Source organism: Cibotium barometz, chromosome 17 (genome assembly GCF_041138505.1).
Source record: "Cibotium barometz isolate CiBa-2024 chromosome 17, ASM4113850v1, whole genome shotgun sequence".
In the NCBI taxonomy this organism is placed as follows: Eukaryota; Viridiplantae; Streptophyta; class Polypodiopsida; order Cyatheales; family Cibotiaceae; genus Cibotium; species Cibotium barometz.
Genome location: NC_141062.1, coordinates 7,823,238 through 7,848,463, shown reverse-complemented (window position 1 = coordinate 7,848,463; position 25,226 = coordinate 7,823,238). Strand labels below are relative to the sequence as shown.

Genomic DNA, 25,226 nt, shown 5'->3' with positions numbered 1-25,226 from the left:
AGCTGGCGATTCATGCAAAAATTAAGGTAGGCATACCACGAACACACCCAATATGAAATTACCATTTTTAACAGATTCGACTGGCTTCAAAACAATCCTTCAATAGAAATCATAATATTTCTGATCATCATTTTCCAAAATATTGAGTCCATTGTATTACAATAATATCCTTTGGACTCTCCGTTGAAGGCCAACTGGCCAACCAACGAGATCTAGTATCAAAATTTGGTTCCCAAAAACCTTTTGTTTTAGTCCATCCAAAATCTTCCTCGACGTACGTATGGGTGTCCTAGCAACCGTGAGCCCGTGCATCGCCTGGTCAGAACCCTCTAGGATCCTCCTTAGGTGTCGTAGCACTTCACTCAAAGATTGCTTCGTCGGCCCTCGCCCATCGTACCCGAAGCACACCATTTTAATCGTACCGAGGCTGGTCAAGACCTTGGCAGGCTTTACCGCGAGCGATGTCCCTTGATGACTCCCCGCTAGCTGTTCCAACGAACCTCCTCTTAGAAAAACATAAACCAAATGCTTCCTCTAGCATTCTGGCATAAAACAGTCCTTTGAATTTAAAAAAAATAGAGGTTCCAATGCAAGTAAAATTCCAATTTGAGATTAGTTCCAAAAACCCTTTTTCCATAATTCCTAGTTTCATAATGAGGATCCTTGATCTCTCATCAGGGTAATCTACCCATACCATCATTCAGTCTGATTGTCCAACTAGATTCTTGGTGTGAGTTTGGTCAGGAAAAACTAGTTTAGTTCCAGTAGTCTATTCTTTGATTAGAAACTGGAATTGGTTATTACGAAGCTTTTACTTGATTCAGATCGAGAGATGGATAAGTAGGTTTATTGTCCGTCCCTCTCGTAGTCTAACCAAATTCATTCGGTTTAGTTGTACAAGGTTCCCTTTAGATAAACATCCAGTTTTGGGTAAATATCCATTTAGTGATTTTACCAATTAAAATATCCAAAGATATTCCTTCTATCACATAATTTCTTAACCTTAATTTATTAAGTAGAATTATGTGGAAATTTCATCTTTTGACACTAAAATTTAATTCAAATCCATCTTTTCTTAATTATCATAAAAAATCTTCTTTTTAACTAAATATCATACCTATTTTTTTTAAATAAACTTGAAATCCCTCTTTTTCTCATTTTAATGAGTGTAATCCAATCATCATGGGAATTCCTCTTTTACCATAAATTAAATCTATATAAAATTCTTCTTAAAAATTACATAAAAATATCCATTAATTTCATTAAGCTAAAAATTTCACTTTTCTCATTTAAATATTTGAATTCCAATATGGTGGGAATTCCTCTTTCATCATTTAAACTTATCTATGCAAAAAGATAAATTTAACTAAATTTTCTCTTAAATTTTGAATGAAAATTTCTTTACATTAGGAATTACACTTTCCTCATTTAAATATTTGAATTCCAATGTGGTGGGAATTCCTCTTTCATTTAAACTTATCTATGCAAAAAGATAAATTTAACTAAATTTTCTCTTAAAATTTAAATAAAAATCTCCATTAATTCCTTTACACTAGGAATTACACTTTCCTCATTTAAATATTTGAATTCCAATATGGTGGGAATTCCTCTTTCATCATTTAAATTTATCTATGCAAAAAGATAAATTTAACTAAAATCCTTTTTTAATTTTTAAATAAAATATACATTGTTTTAGCATCACAATTTTTCTCTTACTTCATTGGAATACATGGATTTCCATTGTCATGGGGATTACTCTTTTAACATAAAAATGGATTACTAGAATTTCCTCTTTTTTCTAATTAACTATTTATGCATAAACATAAAAATTAAATTTTCCATGATTATAATGAGAATCATTCAATTAATCTAGGATGATTAATCCTAGAATATGGTAGGAAGTCCTCTTTTCATATTATGAATGAAAATGATTTATGTGTTAAGGGTGGTTGCAAGATGAGGGTACTCACTTTTGTTCACTCTCTCTAAAATTGGGACATCCATGCATCTCGGGCGGAGTACCTCGATCGTGATAGTGTCGCGAATCAAAAGACGACACGTGCCTCCCGAGCCTAAATCGACATATCTTGATCGAGATGCCAACTAATGCCACGCTAGCAGGTCCGGGTTTCCAGGCGTCATCCATGTCACCAATACATCTCGATCGAGATTTCTATGCCACTCGGATCCACATCAGGGCCACGCTGTATCCCCGTAGGCATATTTGACTAGCACATCTCCATCGTCCACGTATCTCGAACGAGAAATATACATCCAATCGCGACCATTCATTGTTCGAGGTAATCGGATACAATCTCCACCGTCCCCATATCTCGATCGAGATACTGAGTTCAAATCTCAACCGTCTAAATATCTCGATCGAGATACAGAGATTCAATCTGCACCGTCCGAATATCTCGATCGAGATACGTAGATGCAATATCCACCGTCCAATTATCTCGATCGAGATACGGAAACGCAATCTAAACCTTCCATTCACGTACGCTGGAAGATGCGATCTCGACCGTTTAAATATCTCGATCGAGGTATATAATGAATCTTGACCGTCGAGATACCTTGTCGTGGTAATGCCTTTAAATCGTGGCCGTCCATTTACCTCGAACGAGATAGTAATATCAAATCTCAGCCGCCGTCGATCCTTCCCCAACCCTAGAATTAGGTGTGTATCTTGGCCGTATGTTGCACTAACCCTAATATCCAGAGCGTTAATCTTGCAAACCCTAAATTGCATGATGTTTCCGAACCTCGATCGAGGTTATAAAACCGGAAAACTTTTTTTTTTTGCCTCATTTTCACAAGTCGTTTTCACTCTCTTGCTCTCTTGATTTGGATTAGTATTAGTGAGCCCATTAGCTTTGTTTTTAGCTTCATTAGTGCTACTTAGCACTAAGCATTAGACCTTTCACATTAGACCCTTCACATTGGACCCTTCACATTTGGCTTAGGTTTTAGCATGGAGGGCCACGAGGAGGGCCACGAGGAGGGCCGCTCATCTATTGCGGACCTCATCGCGGAGATAGACCGCGAGTTAGCGGCTATCCGTAGGAGTGCTAGAGACACTCCGTTTACATTACATATCGTGGCAGACTTGGAGGCGATGCTTGCGTCCCTTCGTAGCCTTCACGATATTGTTTATGTAGATGAGTGGATAGCCCACCATCGCGCTGCTCCTGTGTCACATGGCCTGACATATCGTCAGGTCTGTGATCTTGCTCCTATTAGGGATGGGGCTTTCCTAGATCTTTTCCTCGATAGTCGTGGGATGAGGCCCGGGGCGGGCAAGCCCCTCACTATTTCGCGATGTTCGCATCCTCGTATGGCGGCACATATCTATAGTCGATATGTTGCCGCATATGGGAGGATGCTGAACAACCGCCAGATTCCCATATACTTCGCAAAGCAGTTATATGCGGAGTTTGTCTTAGGGGAGGAGGTCGATTACACCAGCCACCATCGTCCGGGTGGTGGTGCTGGCCGAGGCCGTCTCCAGGACCAGGGTAGGCGGCCTCCACCAGCCCTTCGTGTAGCACCTACCACAGATCCTTCATTTGTGCCATTGTCGACAGTAGAGGCTCTTGGCACGCAGGTCGGCATTGACGTACGGAGTACCACGGAGAGCATCCAGCACGTGGTGCGCCTATTCTCACGATCTATACCGACGACAGATGTGGAGGTATTTACATATATATTACGTATTAAGTTTTTTTGGTCATTTATCTTCATGTTTATATGTACTTTTCTATATTTTTACATGAGCAGCATGGTTGATTGTGTCACGCAGGTTCCCACACCTACCACTCAGTCAGGAGTTGGTAGAGGCGAGAGCGGAGATAGACCGCCTCCGAGCTGCATTACAGATGGCAGAGGCAGCTACTGCAGAGGCACAGCATCTGAGAGAGTCCGACATCCAGCAGGTAGGTTTCTCTTGCACGTTAAAGAGTTATAATTAAGGTCCTAAGTTACAAATTTCTTTAAGTAATACCTAATGAGAGATTAATCAAATATTTTAATGCTTTACTTTTTTGCGTAGGCTCAGACCGAGGTAGAGAGCTCCAGAGCTGAGGCACGGCATCATCAGATTATGGAGCAGATTGCCCAGCACAGGGCAGAGCAGCTGATGCTGCATGTTCGAGAGTATCGTAGATCATCGGACGTGACAGTGCCTTACCTACCGTTATATCCACGGCCTGTCTCACAGAGGTTTTTCGACGACCTCTCCCGCAGGATGCACCACCCTTCCTACGTGATGCGTGCTGCTGTTTATGTATCGAGGACATTGATAGTACAGGAGGATATGCCCTAGGATGTGGACATATTTTCCACTTGTCTTGCATCACCCAGGAGCTCGTCCGGTTCTCAGCATGCCCATCCTGCCGTGCACGCGTCGACTTAGCGACGTACAGGGTATTGGGCATCGATGATAGTGGTTTTTGCCTGGTCCTTCTCACCATTTTCAAAATACCATACATTAGAGTCAACAAAAATTGCCAAACATGCATCATGTACAGATGGGTCATACTGGCAATACACGCTAAACGCCCATTCTGTATCCTGCACAACATTTGCAGAATCTGCATTTGTAGAAGCATCCGCTATTGTGGCTGCATTTGACTCTTTCTTCTTTGCCTCTTTAGCCTTTAGCTTAGGGCAATTCTTAATGACATGATCATTTGCCTTACAATAGTTGCACCTGGTCTTTTTCTTGCCTTTATCAAGAGCCTTCTCAGACTTATTGTTGCTACCTGTGGAAGGAGAAGAAGTTGGAGACCTACTAATAGGAGAAGAAACAGTGGAAGGGGCTACCTTACCACTACCTGTGGAAGGAGAAGAAGTTGGAGACCTACTAATAGGAGAAGAAACAGTGGAAGGGGCTACCTTACCACTTCTTCTCTGCTACTGAGCAGCAATAAATGCTTGATCAACTGCACGCTGCCTGGCCCTGTTTTGCCTGGACTGTGCTTCTTGCAAGAGCTTATTGACTAAAGTATCATACTTGACAGCATCAGGTCTGTCCTCATTAAGAAGTCTCCACGTGGAAGCAAAAGTCTGATATGTCTTAGGTAAAGCATCAAGAACAGTCTGCACAAGAGAATGATCAGGAATAATCTCACCTACAGAAATCAACTGTTCTTTAAGATCTTTAATCTCAGCAAGAAAAACATTCATGTCATCATCTCCTTGCATAATCTTCAATTCTAGCTCTTTACGCAGGTAAGCGATTTTTGCCTCGTTACGACCTGCATACAAACCAGCTAGAATATCCCAAGCCTGTTTTGCTGTTTTAGCTGAACAAATATGTGGGGTGATGTTACGTTTGATAGAAAGTGCAATCAAGGCATGAGCCTACGCATCTTTACCATCCCAATGAGCTTGTTCAGCAGTGGGTAAAACAACAGCAACAGTAGAGCTGCTAGAACCTGCAACATCCTCAACAGATCCTACATCCACAGAACCTGGACGTACATCCATACCCTGCACAATGTTCCACACTCCTTTTGCAACCAAAACATGCTGCATCATGTATGCCCAAAGTGGGTAGTTGCTGTCTCCATCCAATTTGTCATCAGCAGATAACATGCGAAATACATCATTGCTGTTATCAGCCATGGCCACTGACTGAAACTGATGCAAAAGCTACCTGTAATGAAGCAAAGACTGAACAGAAAACAACTTGTGCTATGTAGCACGGTCCACAATAGAGTACGTATGCCTGTTTTGCAGAAAACTGTACTGTCGAAATTTTTACAGAAAATGACAAAAACACCTGTGCAGAACTCAATCGAAGAACGTGAGTCGGAGGGTGCTGGCGGCGTAGCCCTGGAGCCGATGCCTGCTCTGATACCAATTGTTGGAATTAGGGTTGCAAGAAAGCACACAAAGCTTGGAGAAGAAGAAGCAAGAATGCACACAACACAAAGTGTATTAGATTGTGTCAATGTACAAAAGATAAGTTAGCCCTAGAAGGATGGGCGTATATACAAGCCGGGGGAAAAAACCTCCTAAAGAGGGAAAAAGTGCCCCGGCGGTCCTAAGTGTGTTCACACACATCACTGCTTATGTATATGGCAACAACTGGAATGCACTACATTGCACCTAAAATTCTCTCCTTTGTGCTCCCCCTCCACAATGTCCCACCCTTGGCCAAACAAACTGACAATCTCTTCATAGCCTACCACCTTACACATATACATTGTTAGCATTCGTGTGCAAGTAATGACCCGAAACATGTGGGCAAACACATGCATAGGGCATGCCCAACTAAAACCAACCGATCTTGAGGCCTTTGTGTACTTCAAAGAAGAATGTATATCATTGGCCATCTTTGCTTTAAGAGCAACAATAGTCCAATCATCAGACATTGGCCATTCAACACTAGAGAGGAAAGGAGAGGGGACCTCTTCAAGCTTATCAAACCCGTTGACCTGTCTAAGGACTATATATTTGTGGGTGTAGAAGAAAATCTTTCAACTAGCAAGGTAAGAAGGGGCATTGTTCAGAGAACACACCATCCCCAACAACGGTGCACGTGTATGGCATAGAATGTTCATGTTAGGCTCCTTATGGGCTGCTCCTCAATGATTTTGGAAGGGAAAATATATGGAAATAAGGAAATTATCAAATAAGGTTGAAAAGAATATTTCAAATAACGTGTACACTAGCATACCAAAGTGAAAGCATACCACTAGCATACCACTAGCATACCAAAGTGAAAGCATACAGTTGAAGGGAAATGAGGACTATGATAATGTGGGCTCAAAGAAATTTCCGATGCTGAGTACACATGTTGCACTAGGGTCACCAATCCATCATGCCTTGTTTCTTTGAATCCTAGTAGACCCCCCTTCCAATGGTGCTCAACCAGATCTCAACGCCGAACTCCCAGCAGTGGCACTGAGCTGCAAATATACCCAATCTCCCTATTGAAATTATTTTTCAACCCAAGCACCGTGTTCATCCCTGGTATTGTCCACGAGCAGAGCCCCAACCTCGTCCCTTGGTCTTCTCCTCGACAAAGATGCACTACCCTCCATATTGTGTTCTTTGCTAGAAATATTTTAGGGGGGGGAGAGAGAGAGAGAGAAAGAAAGAAGGTTGCACAGTACAGATTAGAGGTTGTTTAGGAGAGAGAGAGAGAAAGAAAGAAGGTTGCACAGTACAGATTAGAGGTTGTTTAGGAGAGGGAGGTAGATATGGGTGTGAGGAGATTGGAATGTGTGCACACGCGTGTGATAGAGATAAAGAATGCTACAAATATGAGCACAGTAGAGAGAAGGAAGGGAGAGAGAGAGAGAGAGAGAGAGAGAGAGAGAGAGAGAGAGAGAGAGAGAGAGAGAGAGAGAGAGAGGGGTTGCACAATAGAGAGATAGGTTGAAGATCTACTTACAATATATATATATATATATATATATATATATATATATATAGAGAGAGAGAGAGAGAGAGAGAGAGAGAGAGAAGATTTCACAGTAGAGAGAGAATAAGCTATGGAGATCTGAGGTTTGGGGTGAAGAGGATGATGTTGAAGAGAAGAATAATGTGTAGGGAGAGAAATCTAAGGTGAAAAAATAAGTTTTTTGATATAATATGGTTTGGGTTAGGTTTTGAGAGGGAAAATGCACTTTTGATTTTTTTAAATCCTATTTTTTAGGGTTTTTTTGACCCACAAGAATGATGGGGGTGAAATTGGTGGAGCCCTCTACTTTTTAGAAGCTACCCCCTTGCTTTGCACTCCACCTTCCTAATTTATAAAGGCCACCCCCTACTTTTTGAACCCCACAAATGTAGTAATGAGGGAGACAAGCCTAGTTGCCCCCTACTTTTGGAGAAGACCAACAAATGTGCACACTCCTCTCTTCCTATTGGTCCAAATGTGCACACTCCTCTCTTCCTATTGGTCCATTGCTAAAATGAAGGTCATTAGTAAAGGGCTCAAAAATGTCCAAAGGCTAACAAAACTATGATTTGAATTACATCTCACTTTAGAGACCCACTTACATCCTTAGGTAAAGGAAAAGAAGACAAAGGCACCAAATCCCATGTCTCGTTAGTATCTAAGACAACCATCTCTTCATCCATGGCATCCTCCTAATGCTTATGCCCAAGTGCCTCCTAAAAACATGTGGGTTCTACCTCTTTATAGCTTTGAACATATATGCATAATAATGGGATGTATACCCATCGTATCTCAACTTGTCCCCCACCAGATTTCTGACTCTATTAGACCTACATACACTTGGATCACTTGCAGGTGTTCTCAATAATACTTTGGCTCTTTGTATACCAGGTACGTGTACAAAAGAAAAAACCAAAACTCCTTATCAAGGCTCTATTATGTTCCACTATCTCCATCAATAAAGGAGTCACTTGTTGAAACATCATGCATTATAAAAGGTTGATCCACCTTTCTTTTTCCTTGTGTGATGCATATGTGAACCTACAAAATTTTCATTGAACACCTATATAGTACCACCACACGATACATAAGAATGCTCAACATTTTGCCTCAACCTGCCTGACCAAGGTATCATAATAGACCCGGTGCTAGAGGAACATCTTGGTCCACTAAGTGCTCATGATTTAAGTCACCTTTATGATTCTTTACTTCAACCACTTCACCAACATCATTTAGACACCTATATGATTCTTTGCTTCAATATCTATAGAATCCTTCATTAGCGTATAGTCTCGTTGCTTATTTCATCAAACACAACATCCATGATCACTTTCATCTCACGCATAATGGGGTTATAGCATCTATAAACTTTTTACCCAAGGGACTAATCAATTAATATATATTTTTCTACCTTGGGATCTAGCTTACTTATCATCTCATAAATTAATACATGTATGCAAGAAATGCATCAACACTTTCCAGTGTGCCAAATGTGTTTTTTGCCAATAAACTTTTGTTCAAATGTCATGTCAGAATGAAGTACTATAATAGATGTTTTGTTCTTGATATAAACTATAGTTTCTACTGCTTCAACCCAAAAATAATGAGGCATCCCTTTCTCATTCATCAATGCACAAAAAACTTCTTCAAATTGCATGTTTTTTCTTCTACAACCCCATTTTTGTATGGGGAGTGCTTGTAAACTTCCTCTTTATCCCATGCTCTCTCATATAGTCACTGAATTCATTGGAGAAATACTCTCCCACACCATCTCACCTTTGGCATTTTATGTGCATGCCTTTATCTTTCTCTACCATAGCTTTGAAGCTCTAAAAGTGAGTAAACACTTCACTTTTCTATTTCATGAATACACCCATATTTTCCTAGTATAGTCATCAATAAAATATACCCACATTTTCCTAGTGTAGTCATCAATAAAATATACCCACACTTTCCTAGTATGATCAGTCACATCAATAAAATATATCCATACTAGTATGGTCATCAAACGAAAGATACATAGTAATGGTATCCTCTAATTGATGTCATCTTTATTAGTCCCCAAACATTAGAATGTACCACATCCAAAGTTCTTTAACTTACATGCTTATCATGTGTAAATGCATGCTTATCCTATTCACCCAATCGCATGTTTTAGATACTTTGCCCAATCGCATAATTTGCTTATCCTATCTGCCCAATCGCATGTTTCACATACTTTGTGCATTCTATCCAATCGCATGTTTGCTTATCCTATCTGCCCAATCGCATGTTTCACATACTTTGTGCATTCTCTCCACTTTAAACTTTAGCAAACCTATAATTATACTTTGGACCTACATGAACATGAACATGGACATGTCCGATGCATATGTCGAATATTAATGTTTGAAATCACACATGTACCATGTGCAAACATTATAGCCTTCACTTAATTAGGCATGATCACATTTAATGTAAACATAATGCAAACTCTATTTCCCTTTGCAACCAAGTGACATTGGTTATTAAAATCTTCCACATCCATAAGGGTCGAACCTCACCTATAAAACCTACTCAATCATTTTTCCCAAATAGAAACCAAGTCCATTGTTAAGTTCATCACATGAAGCAAATCAATAAGATACTTTGTTTTGACATCCTGCATAAACAAAGGGACTTTCCTAACATGCACAATAGGGTGCATTATATTATCACATATTTCTACATAACTTAGTATCAAATCTCTTAATTATTTAAATTACTCACCACCATGACTGCTCACATGTGATTAGAGGCACCATACATCTCCAAAATTTGATACATCCATAATTTTGGAACTAAGCATATATGATCCAGCACAAAAAGTTGTCACATCTATCTTTAACCACTTACTTGAGAATGAATAGTTCCCTTGTTGTTGTAACTTATCACTTTTAATATCATTCTACTTTTTATAACAGTACTTTGCTATATGCCCTAGTTTTTTAGGGTAATAGCACTATACTATTATTTATTTTCACTCTGATTTTTTTAATCATCCACTCGGCCTCTCTGGCTCCCCCGTCTCTAGAGTGACCTCTTCCACCTATAGTATTATTTTCACTCTGATTTCTTTGCCATCCACTTGGCCTCTCTGGCTCCCCCATCTCTAGAGTGGCCTCTTCCACCTATTTGTGATTATGTTATAATTGTTCATGATTCCTATTTCCATAATGACTTGCACCTTGGTCTCTAGATGAAGATCTACCTCTACTTCTACATGTGTCTCTGTAGAAGGCTTGCTCATGCATATTACTGGAGAATGATTTAGTTCCCAACATTCATCTCCTTTCTAAGATCAAAAAGTCTATAAGGTTTTGAAAGTTTGGGAATTTTATCAAGTTCAAATAGATGTTCACCACAAAATTGACCATAATGTTTTCCAAGCCCATTCAAAAGTGACGAGCACCAAGTCATTATCATCAATTGGTGCTCTAATAGAGAGAGAGAGAGACAAGATCTACAATGAATAATTCATTGGTACATAGCTTATTTCTTTGCTCATTATTATGCAACTCTTGCTTTAATTGCATCTTCCTAGCCTTGGTACTTATTCTATATATAGGTTAACCAAGGTATCATGCATCTTTAGGTGTCTTTGCATCTGTATAGAATCAGACACACTTATAGAGAGCCAACATAACCCTCTCATACTATGTCTTAAAGGTATGGGCTTTTTTTCTGGAAGCTTGGGCTCTTGAGTCATCACCTGTAATAAACTCCCAATATCCTTTTCCCCATGAAGAAGTTTTTTACCCTAAACTTCCATGCTTGGAAGTTGTTCTTGTCTAGCTTCTCACTCACTCATCATCTGGGATCGCCTACTACTATTAGACATTGTTACCTACAATAACTTTCATATTAGACATTGTTACCTACAATAACTTTCATATGCATAAAATATGGCCTTTTGTTAGGATAAATATACTTTACAATAACTTTTACACTCATGAACAATCTCCAATAACCTGCCTAACATATACATATCCAATTACTAGCACTACTATAAACATGTTATACTACGTAGCTACTCTATGTGAACCAATCACATCTACCATACATGCGTAGATCCCAAAATCTGTGTACTTTAAAACAACCATTGTACACAATAATTTGTGCCAAACAAGCACAAAAACATTACAGAATTAAAAACTATCATTGCGGACACTTCTGTAGAGTGACTGCAAAAACGTTCTATAGAGTGTCAGACAGTGAAATTCTTTTAGGGCCAAAACGAGATCCAAAATAACTCTAGTTGGCCAAAATATTGATAGTAAGGCATTAAGGGCAGTATACACTACACTTTTTCTTCACCAAAGTGGGCTCCCCCCAACAGATAACAATGACCCCTACTAACCCCCAAGGTTAGCGAGGACCATCATCTACATTCATCCAAGAGGGTGATCAAACATGTAAAGCACAAGGTGAGCGATTGGGAATGTGAGATCATGAACGATTGGGAATGTAAGATCGTGAAGGGTTGGGAATGTAAGATCGTGAAGGGTCCAAAATATGAAGTGATGGAGCGATAATAGAATAATATGGAGCAATTAGAGATTTAGAGCAATCAAAGAGATGAGTGATTGGAGATTTAGAGATGGAGCGATCGGAGATTTGGAGCAGTTGAGCGATCAAAGATAGAGCGATCGAAGATTTGGGATGATTGTCAAAGCAATTGGAGATTTGGAAGAACGATCGTCGATGTGAAGTCATCAGAGATGTGAAGGAGAAATCGAAGGTGTAGAGATGGAGAATTCTCATTAGCTTGCTGGCAATTGGTTGTGTTATTCTTGTCTCTTAATTTTAATGGCATCTACCCAATCCTTCCTCTCTTTCTCTCTTTAGTTTGATGCACATATTACTCCCAATTCAATGCAAGGTCTCTCTTTAGTTTGATGCACATATTATTCCCAATTCAATGCAAGGTCTCTCTCCCCCAATATTACTTAGAAAATAGCCTCTCTCTCTCTCTCTCTCTCTCTCTCTCTCTCTCTCTCTCTCTCTCAACCAAAAATCAAGGTTCACTTCCTCTTTTAATTTCAATCGTAAATCGCCATCTTTCTCTTTCTCTTTCCTCTCCCTTATCCTTTTTCTTTTTTGCTGCAGGAATATATTGGGTAGTTTGATTTACATGATGATCACCAAGCCAGACTTGAACTACACAGTTAGGTTGGAGAGCCAGTTTATGCAGGTTCCTTATTAAAACCTTATTTGGATGGTATGAGGTGCACACTACGATACGTGAGGTCTAAAGTAGATTGTGGTCTCTTCTTCTATGGGGCCACAGTGGCCGAGTATAGAGTTATAGGTGTATGGACATAGGAATAAAGATTGGGTTGGTAGCATGGACAAAAGATCTACTAGCAGATTCATGTTTTTCTTTGGGAGTGGTGTTGTTACTTAGAGCAAAAAGAAGTAGCCCGCCTTGTGGAGTATGGAGGCAAAGTACTAGGGTGATACAAGATGGTAGCATGTGAGGTAGCTTGGATATGCAAGCTACTTGGAGATTTGGGGTTGCATGTGAACAAGAAGTTGTCATTTATTCTGATAACAATTTGAACCATCACGTGGCTCAAACTTCCATTACCATAGTCGACAAACCTATCAGACTAACGTACACACGCATCCAAGTGGGAACACATGTTCTTATTTGTGAATGCACATTTGCAAGCCAGACATGGACTGGCAATGTATGTTCATATCTTCTCCGCCACACACATTTTCACATTCTCAAGTACGTTCCCAAACTTGTGAACACATGTTCCCAAGTTAAACACGCACGTTCACAAGTTACACAAAGACTAAAAAGCTTTAAAAAATCTAGTAAATTTTATAATTTTCAAGGCCACCTCATGTGACTTGTGACTAAGTTGGGTGTGCTCTAAGCTGATCACGCTCTCCTTCTTAGAACCATAACTAGTACAGTCACAATGATAACGATCACATTAGTAATTTGGGCTTAGCTAGCTCTCAAAACACTTGAAACCTTAAATTATTCAAAATTGCCTAGAGTCCTACCACATCTTCAAGCTTTTCAACATTAAACCAACCATGCAAGATGCAACATTATACCAGCCACATGAGATGAATCTAAAATATGCTTAGCTCATCAAAGAGGAAATCTAGAAAATCTTCAATGCAGGATACATCTATGAGATTCAACACACGGAATGGGTGTCCCCAATTCTGGTAGTTACTAAAAGGAACATCAACCGAAGGTTATGTATCAATATTAAGAGGGTGAATGTTGATATAATAAAGGATATTTACCCACATCCCTACACTAAGCATGCATTAGAAAGAGTAGTGGGGAAAGAGGCCTACATCTTTCTCACGGTACAATTAAGTAAGGATTGATTCCAAAGACCAACATAAGAAGGCCCTTCCTACTCGTCAATAGGGTATTTTTGCTTACAAAAGCATGCTCTTTGTAATGCTCCTACTATGTTCCAAAAGGATCTCCTCTGAAAATGCTTAAAAGTGTTCATGAATGATCTGTGAGTGACCTCCTCTAGAAAGTACATATAGATTGCCTAGAAAAGTCTTTGAGCTATGTAGGCTGTATCAAATTTCTCTTAACTCCAAAAAGTGTCAGTTTATGGTGAGTCATGATGTAACTCTTGGGTACATTTCTCCAAGAATAACACCTTTCCACATTGTTTATGACCTAGATGTGATCACCCCTATTAACTAACCTATTGATCCCTACATTTAGGTAAACAAAAGAAGCTAACCTTGACAAACATGATCTATCTGAATGATTGGTAGAGATGGAAAACCCAAATGAGGCAAGGCTATATGCAATGGTGGCAATGTGGACAAAGAAGTGATGAAGGAAGCATTGGTTTGATGCTAATATGAATAAACACAAGTTTCATGTGGGTGATCTAGTATTAATGTATAACATCAAAAAGGGAAAAGAGAATCTAAAACTTCATGGACCAGGACCCTACAAAGTGGCTGAGTTCTCCAAGAGCGTTGGTTTGATGCTAATATGAAGAAACACAAGTTTCATGTGGGTGATCTTGTATTAATGTATAGCATCAAGAAGGGAAAAAAGAATCTAAAACTTCATGGACTAGGACCCTACAAAGTGGCTGAATTCTCCAAGAGCGGTGCAGTGTACTTAGAAACTCTGAAACGTGTCCAACTAGAGACCTTCATTAAAGGCAGCAAGCTCCACCATTACTATGGGCCCTTAACTCAAGCGCAACTCATGGGAGTACATGGGACCTAAGAGAAAGTTAAGAAAGAAAAGGAGTTTCAAAGGGAAGCCCAAAAAGAGGCCAAAGAAAGGCAATAAAAACTCATATGAAGATGCCAACCGTTGCACACAAATATGGCTAAACTTGCAAGAATTGAGGAAGAAGAGGAATGAGAAGTTAAGCCTTCCCAGCTGTGGTTGCATATGCCAAAGGGTAAAAACTTTGCAAGAATTGAGAAAGAAGAGGAATGGGAAGTTAATCTTGCCCGATTGTGGTTGCATATGCCAGATGGTAACAATTTTATACGCAAACTAGATCTTCTAGATTGTAGTGCAAAAACACAACCTAATTTCTTATATGAGACTTGGATTTTCCTAGGGAAACCCCCATTGTCTCTTCCACAAGTGCACAAGTGCAACCAGTTGTTGGTAACCAAATGGTGAATTGTGTGGGTGCGTGCAAAATGGTATTTGACATAACATACACCTAGTTGAAGGCAATTTTTTGGAATGTCTCCTCCTTAAACACTATCAAAAGAGGTTTTTCTCAGAACGAATTGGATGGGGGTCATTATATATGTACTATTAATTGGGATTCTAGAACTACTTCATTGAAAGTTTTCGATCAACAACTCAATATCCTCCTATCGAGACGGAAGGATGAAACTGTAAACCTACCTAATGAAGAAACTCTTTTGGTTATGTCCTGGAATACATTACCTACACCCTCTAAAAGTGCGAAAAACCTTCCACCCTGACTGCCCTACCACTGAAGGCTCCTAAAAATTTCTTGTACTTCCCAAGTTATAGTCAAACATTTCACACAAACAAATCATCATCATGGCCTCAGCATAAACAAAAAGTCCTAAGGTAACCCCAAGGTCAAAAATTAGAATAGTGGCTACCTAAACGTCTTCTTAGAGCTCAAAATTATTCCCCCTAATGACTTGAATTGGGTGCCCAAAGCTACCAAACCTCAGAAACAATACAGCCAACAACCCAGGAAGCCTAATTCCAAAATACAATGTGCTTCATGCAAAGAGACTGTTAAAATCGTATGCTCATGGTAGAGATAAGGTGTGTGTGTAGCAAACCATCTCATGTTAGAGATAAGGTTTGTGTGTAATAAACCCTAGCCTAGTTAGGGTCCCCTTATTACTATAAAGGGATCAACTCTCTCTCAATATGGTGTGAGAGAAGAAAGGAGAAAGGCATTCATAAGTCTTGATTTTAGCTAAAGCATTTGACAAGCTTTTTACTACATCGCGCTCTCTCTCTCTCTCTCTCTCTCTCTCCACCTTATCCTTATCTCCTCGATTCCATTGCGCTCATCCACTTTTTCTCCCATGGTATCAAAGCCAAGATTTGGCAAGATTGTCTTGCTCAAGTGTTCTTAGTGGCTTCTTGTTTTTTCCCACTGCTTAATATGCAACACTACTAGGTGACCTACTCCCAGTCATTCTGCATCATGGCGACGACTTTGCAAGCCTTGTTGCATGACTCACCAACTCACATTGCATCATCCTCAGCAACACCATGTGTGCATTGCCTTCCATTGCCGCGACTCACTGACCCTTTTATCGGGTCTCGCTGATCAACCCTCTCCTCTCGTTGATAGATGGTTCTCTGCGCAATTCCTGAATCCCACCGAAGGTCCCCCCGAAGATGATGAATTTTTGGAAGTTGATGAGGAAATTGGCATCGCAAACTGGTGTTGAACTTCAGGAACTCATTGGTGTCCGGTAGAGCTGAGGCGACTGGTGTCAACGTGTCGACCTCCTTAGTATATTATTTCACATTAAACTTTATATTGTGTTTTGCCATAAGAAATTTTTTACAATTAATCATTAAGCTTGTTTTTTTTTCCTCTCTCATGTTGGGACACCCGGTTTGTAAAGGAGATAGAAACTTCTCTTTCCATTCTATAAGGCAAGTAGTAAAGGAGCTAGACACTGCTCTTTCCATTCTATAAGGCAAGTAGTTAAAGAGCTAGACACTAATTTTTCCATTCTATAAGACAAGTAGTAATACCTCTCCTACTTATCCCATCATCATCATGTCTAAGGATACACATTCCATCGACACGTTTGATGGAGAAGGGTTTCACACTTGACAAGTCCAAGTACGATATGATCTCATGAGAAAGGTTTTGTGGCCTTTGGTGAAAGGCACGAAGGCGGTGGATTCTGATGATCCCAAAGTTGTGGAAGACGATGTACAAGATTAGTCCATTATAGCTCTAAATATGGATAAAAATCTCATCCATCATGTGGCCAACATGAAGACTGCGAAAGCAATGTGGAATGAGATGGAAAATTTGTATGGAGCAAAGGGAAAGAACTCCCGTATCTCTCTCAAGGTGAATTTTTTCGGCCTAGAAATGAAGAGTAGAGAATCTCTTGGAGACTTCATAAGCAAGGCTACATTGTGGAAGGCTGCTCACTGGGAGAAGGAGGCCAAGAAGCTTGCAGAGAAGAACTAGGTGCTGACCCAAGAAGTGAAGGAGGCCAAGAAGCTTGCAGAGAAGAACTAGGTGCTGACCCAAGAAGTGAAGGATGCCACACCCTCCCAAGAGTATGGCGAGATGTTAAGAGTAGCCTTGAAGGACAAAAATAAGGCTAAAGCTCAAGCGGAGGAGAACAAGCTCGAACTGGAAAAGAGCTATTAATTTGAGCAAGATGCCATCAATGAGCTAAATGCTCTAGAAACATAACTGCGGATATGCCTGGGAGAGTGAGCACCACCTCAAAAGAGACATGCTAAAAGAATGGGCAAAGCACCAAGAAGTCCTCAAAGAACATATACAGGAGGAAAAGGCTTGGGTGGATGGAGTGTAGAAGACCCGGAAAGCAAGACTGCAGTGGAAGTCGAGCTGCATGAGGCCAAGGAAATGATTGCCATTTTACAGGCAGAGCTCACAGCAGTAAAAGTAGATGCTGATCTAGCCCGAGAAGACCCAAAGATGTTGTCGGTCAGAATGCCAAGAAAAGAAAGGGGTGAACTATTGGTGGAACTCCAGAAGCTGCAGGACATAAATCAAGCCCTCAACAAGGAGAACTATCAATTAAAAGAAAAAAGGGAGACAGCCTCTCACTAGCACCATGGGCCAGGTTGGCCCATAATTACATGGTGTTCAAGGGCTTACTCTCCCAGAAATCATTGATTACTTCTACAAGCTAAGTTTTTTAGCTCATCAACTTTGTTTGCAGGCCAATGTTTGGCTACAATTTTATTAACTCCATCCTACCTTTTTTCTCAACCAAATGTGCACCTAATTAAGAAAAGATTGTTCAATGCGTGAATTTCAACCACAAGTGCTTACAAAATAATATCCATCATTAAGAAGCCAAGCGATACCATCTATTACAAGAAAAACAAATAACCACTTAGAGGATTCATGAGAAAAGTTCATGTGTGCTTAGATTGACTCAATTACCCTGGTTGGTTTGAACACACTGCCTTTTGCGAAGCCACCTTACATATTGGTTCATCAAGGTTGATTGTGCGTCCACCACCATCAACAAGCCTGACAATAACTGAACACCCCCGGCCTTTAACCCTCCCTCCCCAAAAACCATCCTTTAACCCCTCGTCCTTTAACCCTCCCTCCCTAATCCCCAAAACCATCCTTTAACCCTCTCTCCCCAACCCGCCAAAACCATTCTTCTCATAGCATATATGGGCGGGCCAATGTTCACAAAAAAACTTGCAAAGCATTACAATGCACTTGCAAACTTTTGTGCTTTACCTCTTGAAAGTTTATATATAAAAAGGGAAATCACTTATAAAGATGATGGTGACAAGTTTTTATGCTATTAGTTTTAGGTTCTATATGTGGTTATATACACTTTAGAAGGTAAATTTTATTATTAATGTAGCCATACTTTATTGAAGAGATTTAATAAAGAGATTTTTGGTATATGCAAACTTAAAACTCCATGTGTGCAATTGGTTTAACTACCTTCAATTGTTTTAATTTGGAGATGAATCCCTTCAGCTATCAATTGTGTCACCTTGAACACATAAATGTAAGCTATGTGTCTATAATCTCTCATTCACTTAGATTTTTTTTTCAAAGTATAATAAACATATTTTTAAGTTACAAAATTGAAAAAGTAAAGTTTTCCATTAAAAAAATGGTGATAAAGGTTTTTGGTCGCAAGCTTTCATAATTGAAGGTTTTTGGTTTGGCTACAAAAAATATTTTCAAGGTAAACATTGGCGGCGGGCAATACTGGTAAGGGCCATAAGGACAAAAAAATGTAGGTGATATAATCGATGTGGGAAGAGGAGCACAAAGTTTTTCAAGATTGGAGTTCCCACTTCATTCAAAATCAAAAATCACACCAAAAAAGTGAAATTCTAGGTAAGATCCTTCTCGACGAGTAATAAATAAACATGTGACCCAAACCTAAGGCTAACAAACCTAAGGTCAAATATGGGTGGGAGGGGCCAAACCTAAGGCTAAATTTGAATTAAACCTAAGGTTAGTATTATGTATTTTTTTTAAAGAACTTTTTTTTGGGGGTTTTTTTTGGGTGCAATGTCGGCTAAGAGCCCGCCCCATTTTTTTGGGGACTAATTGAAACAAAAGGCAGACAGGCTTTGGAATAATCTCCCCAACTGAATGCAAGGGGAAACATTGGGATGTACTATGGAAGGCATCGTAGACCTCGCCCGTCATTCAGCCATAGCTTTCTCTGTGTTTTATCTCTCAACAGTAGCTCTTTTGGGCTTTTCCTCTTGTCAGATCAACTATGGGGATCAAAGCTTCATTTCAAAATCCCCGCACCGTTTTACCCCCCGCCCCCCCCCCAACACAGCAGGAGCAAAGAGCTCCTCACTTTCTCTTAGCTTGCAAGCCGCTCACCATAGTTTTTACGTAACTGCTTGCAAATCATGCTGCGATGGCAGCTTTCCGTAAGTGCCCATCATGAGTTTGATGGCAATCTTTGCAGAATTCTGCAGAAACGGAGCCTCGCATAACTGCCCGGTACATGGTAGCCTTTGCAGAGTTTTGCAGAAATGTTGAGTGCCCATCAAAATTTTGAAGGCAAACTTTGCAGAGGTTTGAACGAGTGAAGGTTTGCATAAGTGTCCACCGTCACCCATTTCTGTAAGGTACCCCTACACAAGTGTCTTCACTATGTCGTACATTCACCATCAACACATGACCCATATGCATCACCAGTATCCTGGTCCCAGCGCACTCCGTGTAGAGTCGCACGCTGGGGCATATAATCATCACATGCAATCCCAACATGACTATGGGTACCAGGATGACATGTATCAGCTACAAACACTGGGAACTATGATAACTGAGAAAGATGATATAGCGACGAGGGCCTTTAACTATGATCACCAAGCACAGCAATTGGCCAGGCCAGGAATGGGGCTAGAGTTCTGGGACCTCTCTTATGCTGTGACCAAGAAAGTGAAGAAGGATGGCAAACGGATAAGCAAGCAAGTCAATCTTCTAAGTGAGATCTCAGGGAAGGCCTTAAAGGGTCAGATAACAGCTGTTCTCGGGCCCAGCGGAGCCGGCAAATCGACATTTCTGGATGCCCTGGCAGGGCGAATCGCAAGAGGGAGCCTGCAGGGTAATGTGAGCTTCGATGGGAAACAGGTTAGTCTCAATTTATCGCATGACTTCAATTTAGTTTCTTAAAGTTTATAGCCGATTGCTAATCGATGGATGCAAGCTAATTGAATGCAAAATTGATGTGTTTATTGGGTGTATGGATTGTAGATCACCACAAGTCAAATGAAGAAGATTTCGGCTTATGTGATGCAAGACGATCAACTCTTCCCCATGCTCACAGTGCTGGAGACCTTAATGTTTGCTGCAGAGGTGCGCCTTCCACCGAGCACTTCAAGAACACAGAAGAGAGAACGAGTTCATCAGCTGGTGGAGAAACTGGGGTTGCAGGTCTCTCTCTCTCTCTTTCCTGTGGGCACGCACATGCATCCGTTGTAAAATGAAGGCTCTTTTCACATATTGTAGTAAGTATTTTTCCTTAATGTTTTGTGTCATTAAACTGATGTAGAGTGCAATGCACACCTACATTGGAGATGAGGGAGTACGAGGAGTGTCTGGAGGAGAGAGAAGGCGAGTGTCTATTGGAGTGGATATCATACATGGGCCAGCCTTGCTTTTTTTGGATGAACCAACTTCAGGATTGGACTCAACAAGTGCATTTACTGTAGTGGACAAAGTGAAAGATATAGCCAAAGCAGGCAGCATTGTGATTATGACAATCCATCAGCCCTCTTACAGGATCCAGGAGCTGCTGAACTCTATGGTTATCTTAGCACGGTGAGATATGAAGTATATTGCAGGAAAAAATGTAGAGACAAGCATCATTATGTCTTAGATTTTTTGTTTAGATGTGATGTGAATGGTGCTAATTGTTTAGTGTGCTGTTCGGTCTTGGTCTTGGCAGGGGAAGGTTAATATATTCAGGTCCGCCCTTTGAGCTAGATCGTTTCTTGGCTGAGTTTGGCCGTGATGTGCCAGAGGGAGAAAATGGCATTGAATATTTGTTAGATGTGATCAAGGAGTATGATGAGTCCACAGTTGGACTTGATCCGTTGGTTCAATTCCAACGCTATGGTACGAAACCAACAGAGGCCATGAAGACGCCCATTCGGCGGACGCCACTCAATAAGCGCGGCTACATGTGGGAAGACATTGGCATTGCCACCACTCCGTCTGCTGTTGGGGTGGCTGATGGTGTTGTGGACGGAGTCTATTATGATGAGGATGAGGAGAACTTTGACAATTCATTGGTTCGCCGCACTCCTCTCAACAACTTTCGGGATCCAAGGCTTGCGTCAAGCTTCTACAAGAATTTTTCTGTGTGGCTTTATAATGAGGTGGTGGAGTCCGTTCGGGGGACACCTGGACCACCCACTTGGGCCCCACTGCCACCGACAGCTACCCCGGGACGCACTCCAATGGGCCCCACACCTCATCGCTACCCTTCCTATCCACCCACACCATCTGAACGTGAGTACTCTCATGAAGTTGATCCTGAGGTTGACATCGGATCCTATTCTTCATCCGAGGCCGAGTCACTTTCACTCTCCAATGGCCCCAAGTTTGCTAATCCATGGGTCCGTGAGGTTTATGTGCTCATGTGGCGCAACATGCTCAACATAATACGCACACCTGAACTTTTCCTTTCTCGGGAGATAGTCTTCATAGTCATGAGCATCATGCTATCTTCCCTTTTCAAGCGCCTTAACCAGAAAAATAGTCTAGGAGTAGCTAACAATCTCCTCAACTTTTTCATTTTTGCAGTGTGCCTGCTCTTTTTCTCCTCCAATGATGCAGTCCCGGCCTTTATACAAGAGCGCTACATTTACATTCGTGAAACCTCGCACAATGCATACAGGGCCTCTTCATACACCATAGCCAACCTCCTAGTCTTCTTGCCTTTCTTTGCCATTCAGGCCCTAACCTTTACTGCTCTCACCTTCTTTATTCTTAAGCTTAATGGTCAATGGTGGGTGTTTTGGCTCATTCTGTATGCCTCCCTTATCACCACAAACTCCTTTGTAGTCTTCATTTCTGCTGTTGTTCCAAATTACATCACAGGCTATTCCATGGTGATTGCCTCAACAGCTCTCTTCTTTCTCAGCTGTGGTTTCTTTCTCAAGAGAACCCACATTCCCTCTCTTTGGATATGGCTACACTACATGTCTACCATCAAGTATCCCTTCGAGGCCCTCTTGATCAACCAATTTCACCCACATGATAGCTTTTGTTATAGTGCAACGGATGTACCCTCACCTGGCCCTCTTGGCAGCATTGTGCAAGCTTCAAATGTTTATCGTCCCCCTGGCTGCCATGTAGTTGGAGAGGATATTCTTCAGACTATGGACATTATCAAAAACAAGAGCATACTTATTGACATAGGCATCCTTCTGGCCTGGGGGGTCTTCTATCGCCTTCTCTTCTACATCATCTTGCGCTTTTACTCCAAAAACCAACGCAAGTAGCTCTCTCTCTCTCTCTCTCTCATATTGTGAGCTATCTTATGATGGTCTCAAATCACAAGCGTCACCTATTTCAGAAGGCCATCAGTATTATCCCTCAATCCTTCCTAGTAGCTTTTCATACAATGTATACTGCCCAGCCACAACTAGCTTCGCTCTAACTCTCCCATCAAGCCAAAGCCTCACCCAAATAAGTGTGGTATGAGGGTCTTTACTTCTTGTGACATAAAGTCCATTTGCAAAATGCAATTATTTGAAAATGTCTCTAGCTCCAATGTCCTTAGTCTTTGGTTCTTCTAGATGTTGAAAATTAACTTATTTATTATTCTTGGCACATACAAAGAATTGTGTGTGTGTGTGTGTGTGTGTAAAATGAGGCTTACAGACAGGAAGGGTACAAATGATTGCAAAGGTTTAGTGTGATGTCTTTGTAGTGAGCCATTAATTATGGAGCTGATATGAACAGTGATCTAGGCTCTTAATCATACAAATCATGTAAGAACTGTAGGTCAAGGTGTTGTGAGTTATGACTTCAAGCATACAAAAGACTCGAGTAAAAAAGTGTTTGTTTTTTGTTTTTAGTAAAACTTGTCTCTCTCTCTCTCTCTACTCTTCTGCATCCCGATGTGGGGCAGAAGGGGCTAGTGCAAGGGTCCTTAAGTTGGCATCCACTTGGGTTCGAGTCCGGGTTCGAGTCGTCGGATAATCCTTTTAGGGCTCTTGGCATAGCTGCCATGACGTAAAAAAACCTCTCTTGGGCAGGGGTGTGTAATAAAAGGGGTCCCTCGCACTACCCTTCTGCACCCCGACGTGGGGCAGAATTGGCTAGTGCAAGGGCCCTTAAGTTGGCATGGATCTACTTGGGTTTAAGTCCGACTTCGTCGGATAGTCCTTCTAGGGCTGTTGGCATAGTTGCTATGACGTAAAAAACCTGCTCCTTTGAGAGCAACTAACGAGGGAGCAATTTTGATGCCATTCGAGTTGACAATTTCTTCACAAAAATAATGTTTAGGAAAATAGATGTTGCCACTTTTGTGCATAGCCAAGGATCTCTTCAAGCATCAAATGGATAACACTAAGACATGCTTGTCTCCTTTGTTAGCAGATCTTTTCCATATTGCCTTTTCGTTTGCATGGAGGCCATTAGGGTTTTTATAGATTAGATGGCCATGGTGGCTATGGTTATCGTCAGAAACATACACCTCTGATACTCCTCCCAATGAAACCTTTCAAGGTCATGTTGCTTTCGATCCCTCTAGGGTTGGCCTACCAGATGATCTCATCTAATGTTGCAATCGTCATGATTCTAACTTTGAGTAACCGATGCCGACAAGCAGCAGCACAAACGAGATCTAATTGAAGCGGTGGAAGTGCAGATCATTGCAATCCTGTTGTAATCTTACTCTGAGCGCTTCCTTGCAGCAACATGCAAGCACCTGCACACACCTCCTCGCTAGCCGCCAACCTGCATGCGTGCGTTACCAGCCAGCGAAGGTTACGATGTTAAAAAGTATTCTCATGATGGGTTGAATAGCAAAAAGGTAACTTTGAACAAGCATTTTCTTCACCCACACGATTACTATTATTTTTAGAAAAATTAGAGACTTCATTTATCATCCTCTTTTTAAGATGAGGCAGATTTCGAAAAGCTCAACAATCTTTTCTCGAACCTTGATTGGAGGAAGTGATGTGCGTAGCCAACCAACGTAGCTTGATCGCGGTAGCACAACTTGAACGTTGAGAAAAAATAAAATTTCGTTCTAAAATAGCCTGAGAGTCACACCATTAAAAGTGCATCACCATAGAAAACAATTTTAGGGTTTGTGGTAGTTTGGAGGACTTGACAACAGGCCCCCATAGATGTGGATTCCTCTTCCTCGACTTCCTGTACACTTTCTTTCTCTTTCTGTCTCACCTCTTATAGCCTCTTATCCTCCTTATTTATTGCTGAATTTGAATTTAGACTAATCACATTTTTTTTTCTTTTTTGCACTTTTTTTCTAACTACATTCTTTGAACCACTCTAAATCTCCTCGTGCCTTGTGCTTGTATGGACATGCTCACCTCTTAATGTACATTTTTTAAGGAGAATTTCAGACTAGGCACAAGTTGTGTGTACATACTTGCTTAAGACTAGAACTAGCGGTCATGGACCTTTTTAAAGTTTTATCTAGCTTAGTATAAAAGCGAGCCATTTGTATATAAGTCAATTTTGACATTAGGTGATACACATTCATTCCCTTGAATCATGCTTGCTTTGATGGATGCTTACTTATATAGATTTGATTATAGGATCTCTCTTGGATGAGCTTCTCCTCTCTATCCATATCTTGTGATGATCCATAGTGTAGGTAAGCTTCTTCTCATCACCATCAAGGTGATTGAAACTCTATCTCTATATCCCATAGCCATGGAAGCATTCTGGTGTGAGGACATGATGGACATGCTATTACACCTACATCAAGAAGTGACATTTGTGGCTTTACAACAAGACCAAATGACACTTGTTTCCACACAGCCTTAGGTAAGGTATTGTTTTGAACATATTTGGTGTCATCATGCTCCGAGAACCTAGCTTGAGATATC

General features: G+C 40.8%; 1 protein-coding gene across 1 annotated transcript; it reads left to right on the top strand.

Annotated features, from left to right (window-relative positions):
- The first annotated feature begins 19,210 nt into the window (after nt 1–19,210).
- Nucleotides 19,211–22,915, top strand: LOC147629636 (ABC transporter G family member STR-like). The gene is made up of 4 exons (XM_086811144.1): nt 19,211–20,265; nt 20,389–20,568; nt 20,687–20,955; nt 21,083–22,915. Exons 1-4 carry the CDS (start codon nt 19,786–19,788, stop codon nt 22,641–22,643), a joined length of 2,490 nt encoding a protein of 829 aa, XP_086667270.1. The 5' UTR covers nt 19,211–19,785; the 3' UTR covers nt 22,644–22,915.
- The last annotated feature ends 2,311 nt before the right edge of the window (nt 22,916–25,226 follow it).

Excerpts from the sequence above, each read along its gene's own strand:
- LOC147629636 (XM_086811144.1), top strand. The coding sequence starts at position 19,786 with ATGTCGTACATTCACCATCAACACATGACCCATATGCATCACCAGTAT. Across the intron at positions 20,266-20,388 it reads TGAGCTTCGATGGGAAACAG|ATCACCACAAGTCAAATGAA; the intron begins GTTAGTCTCAAT and ends TATGGATTGTAG. Across the intron at positions 20,956-21,082 it reads TCTATGGTTATCTTAGCACG|GGGAAGGTTAATATATTCAG; the intron begins GTGAGATATGAA and ends TGGTCTTGGCAG.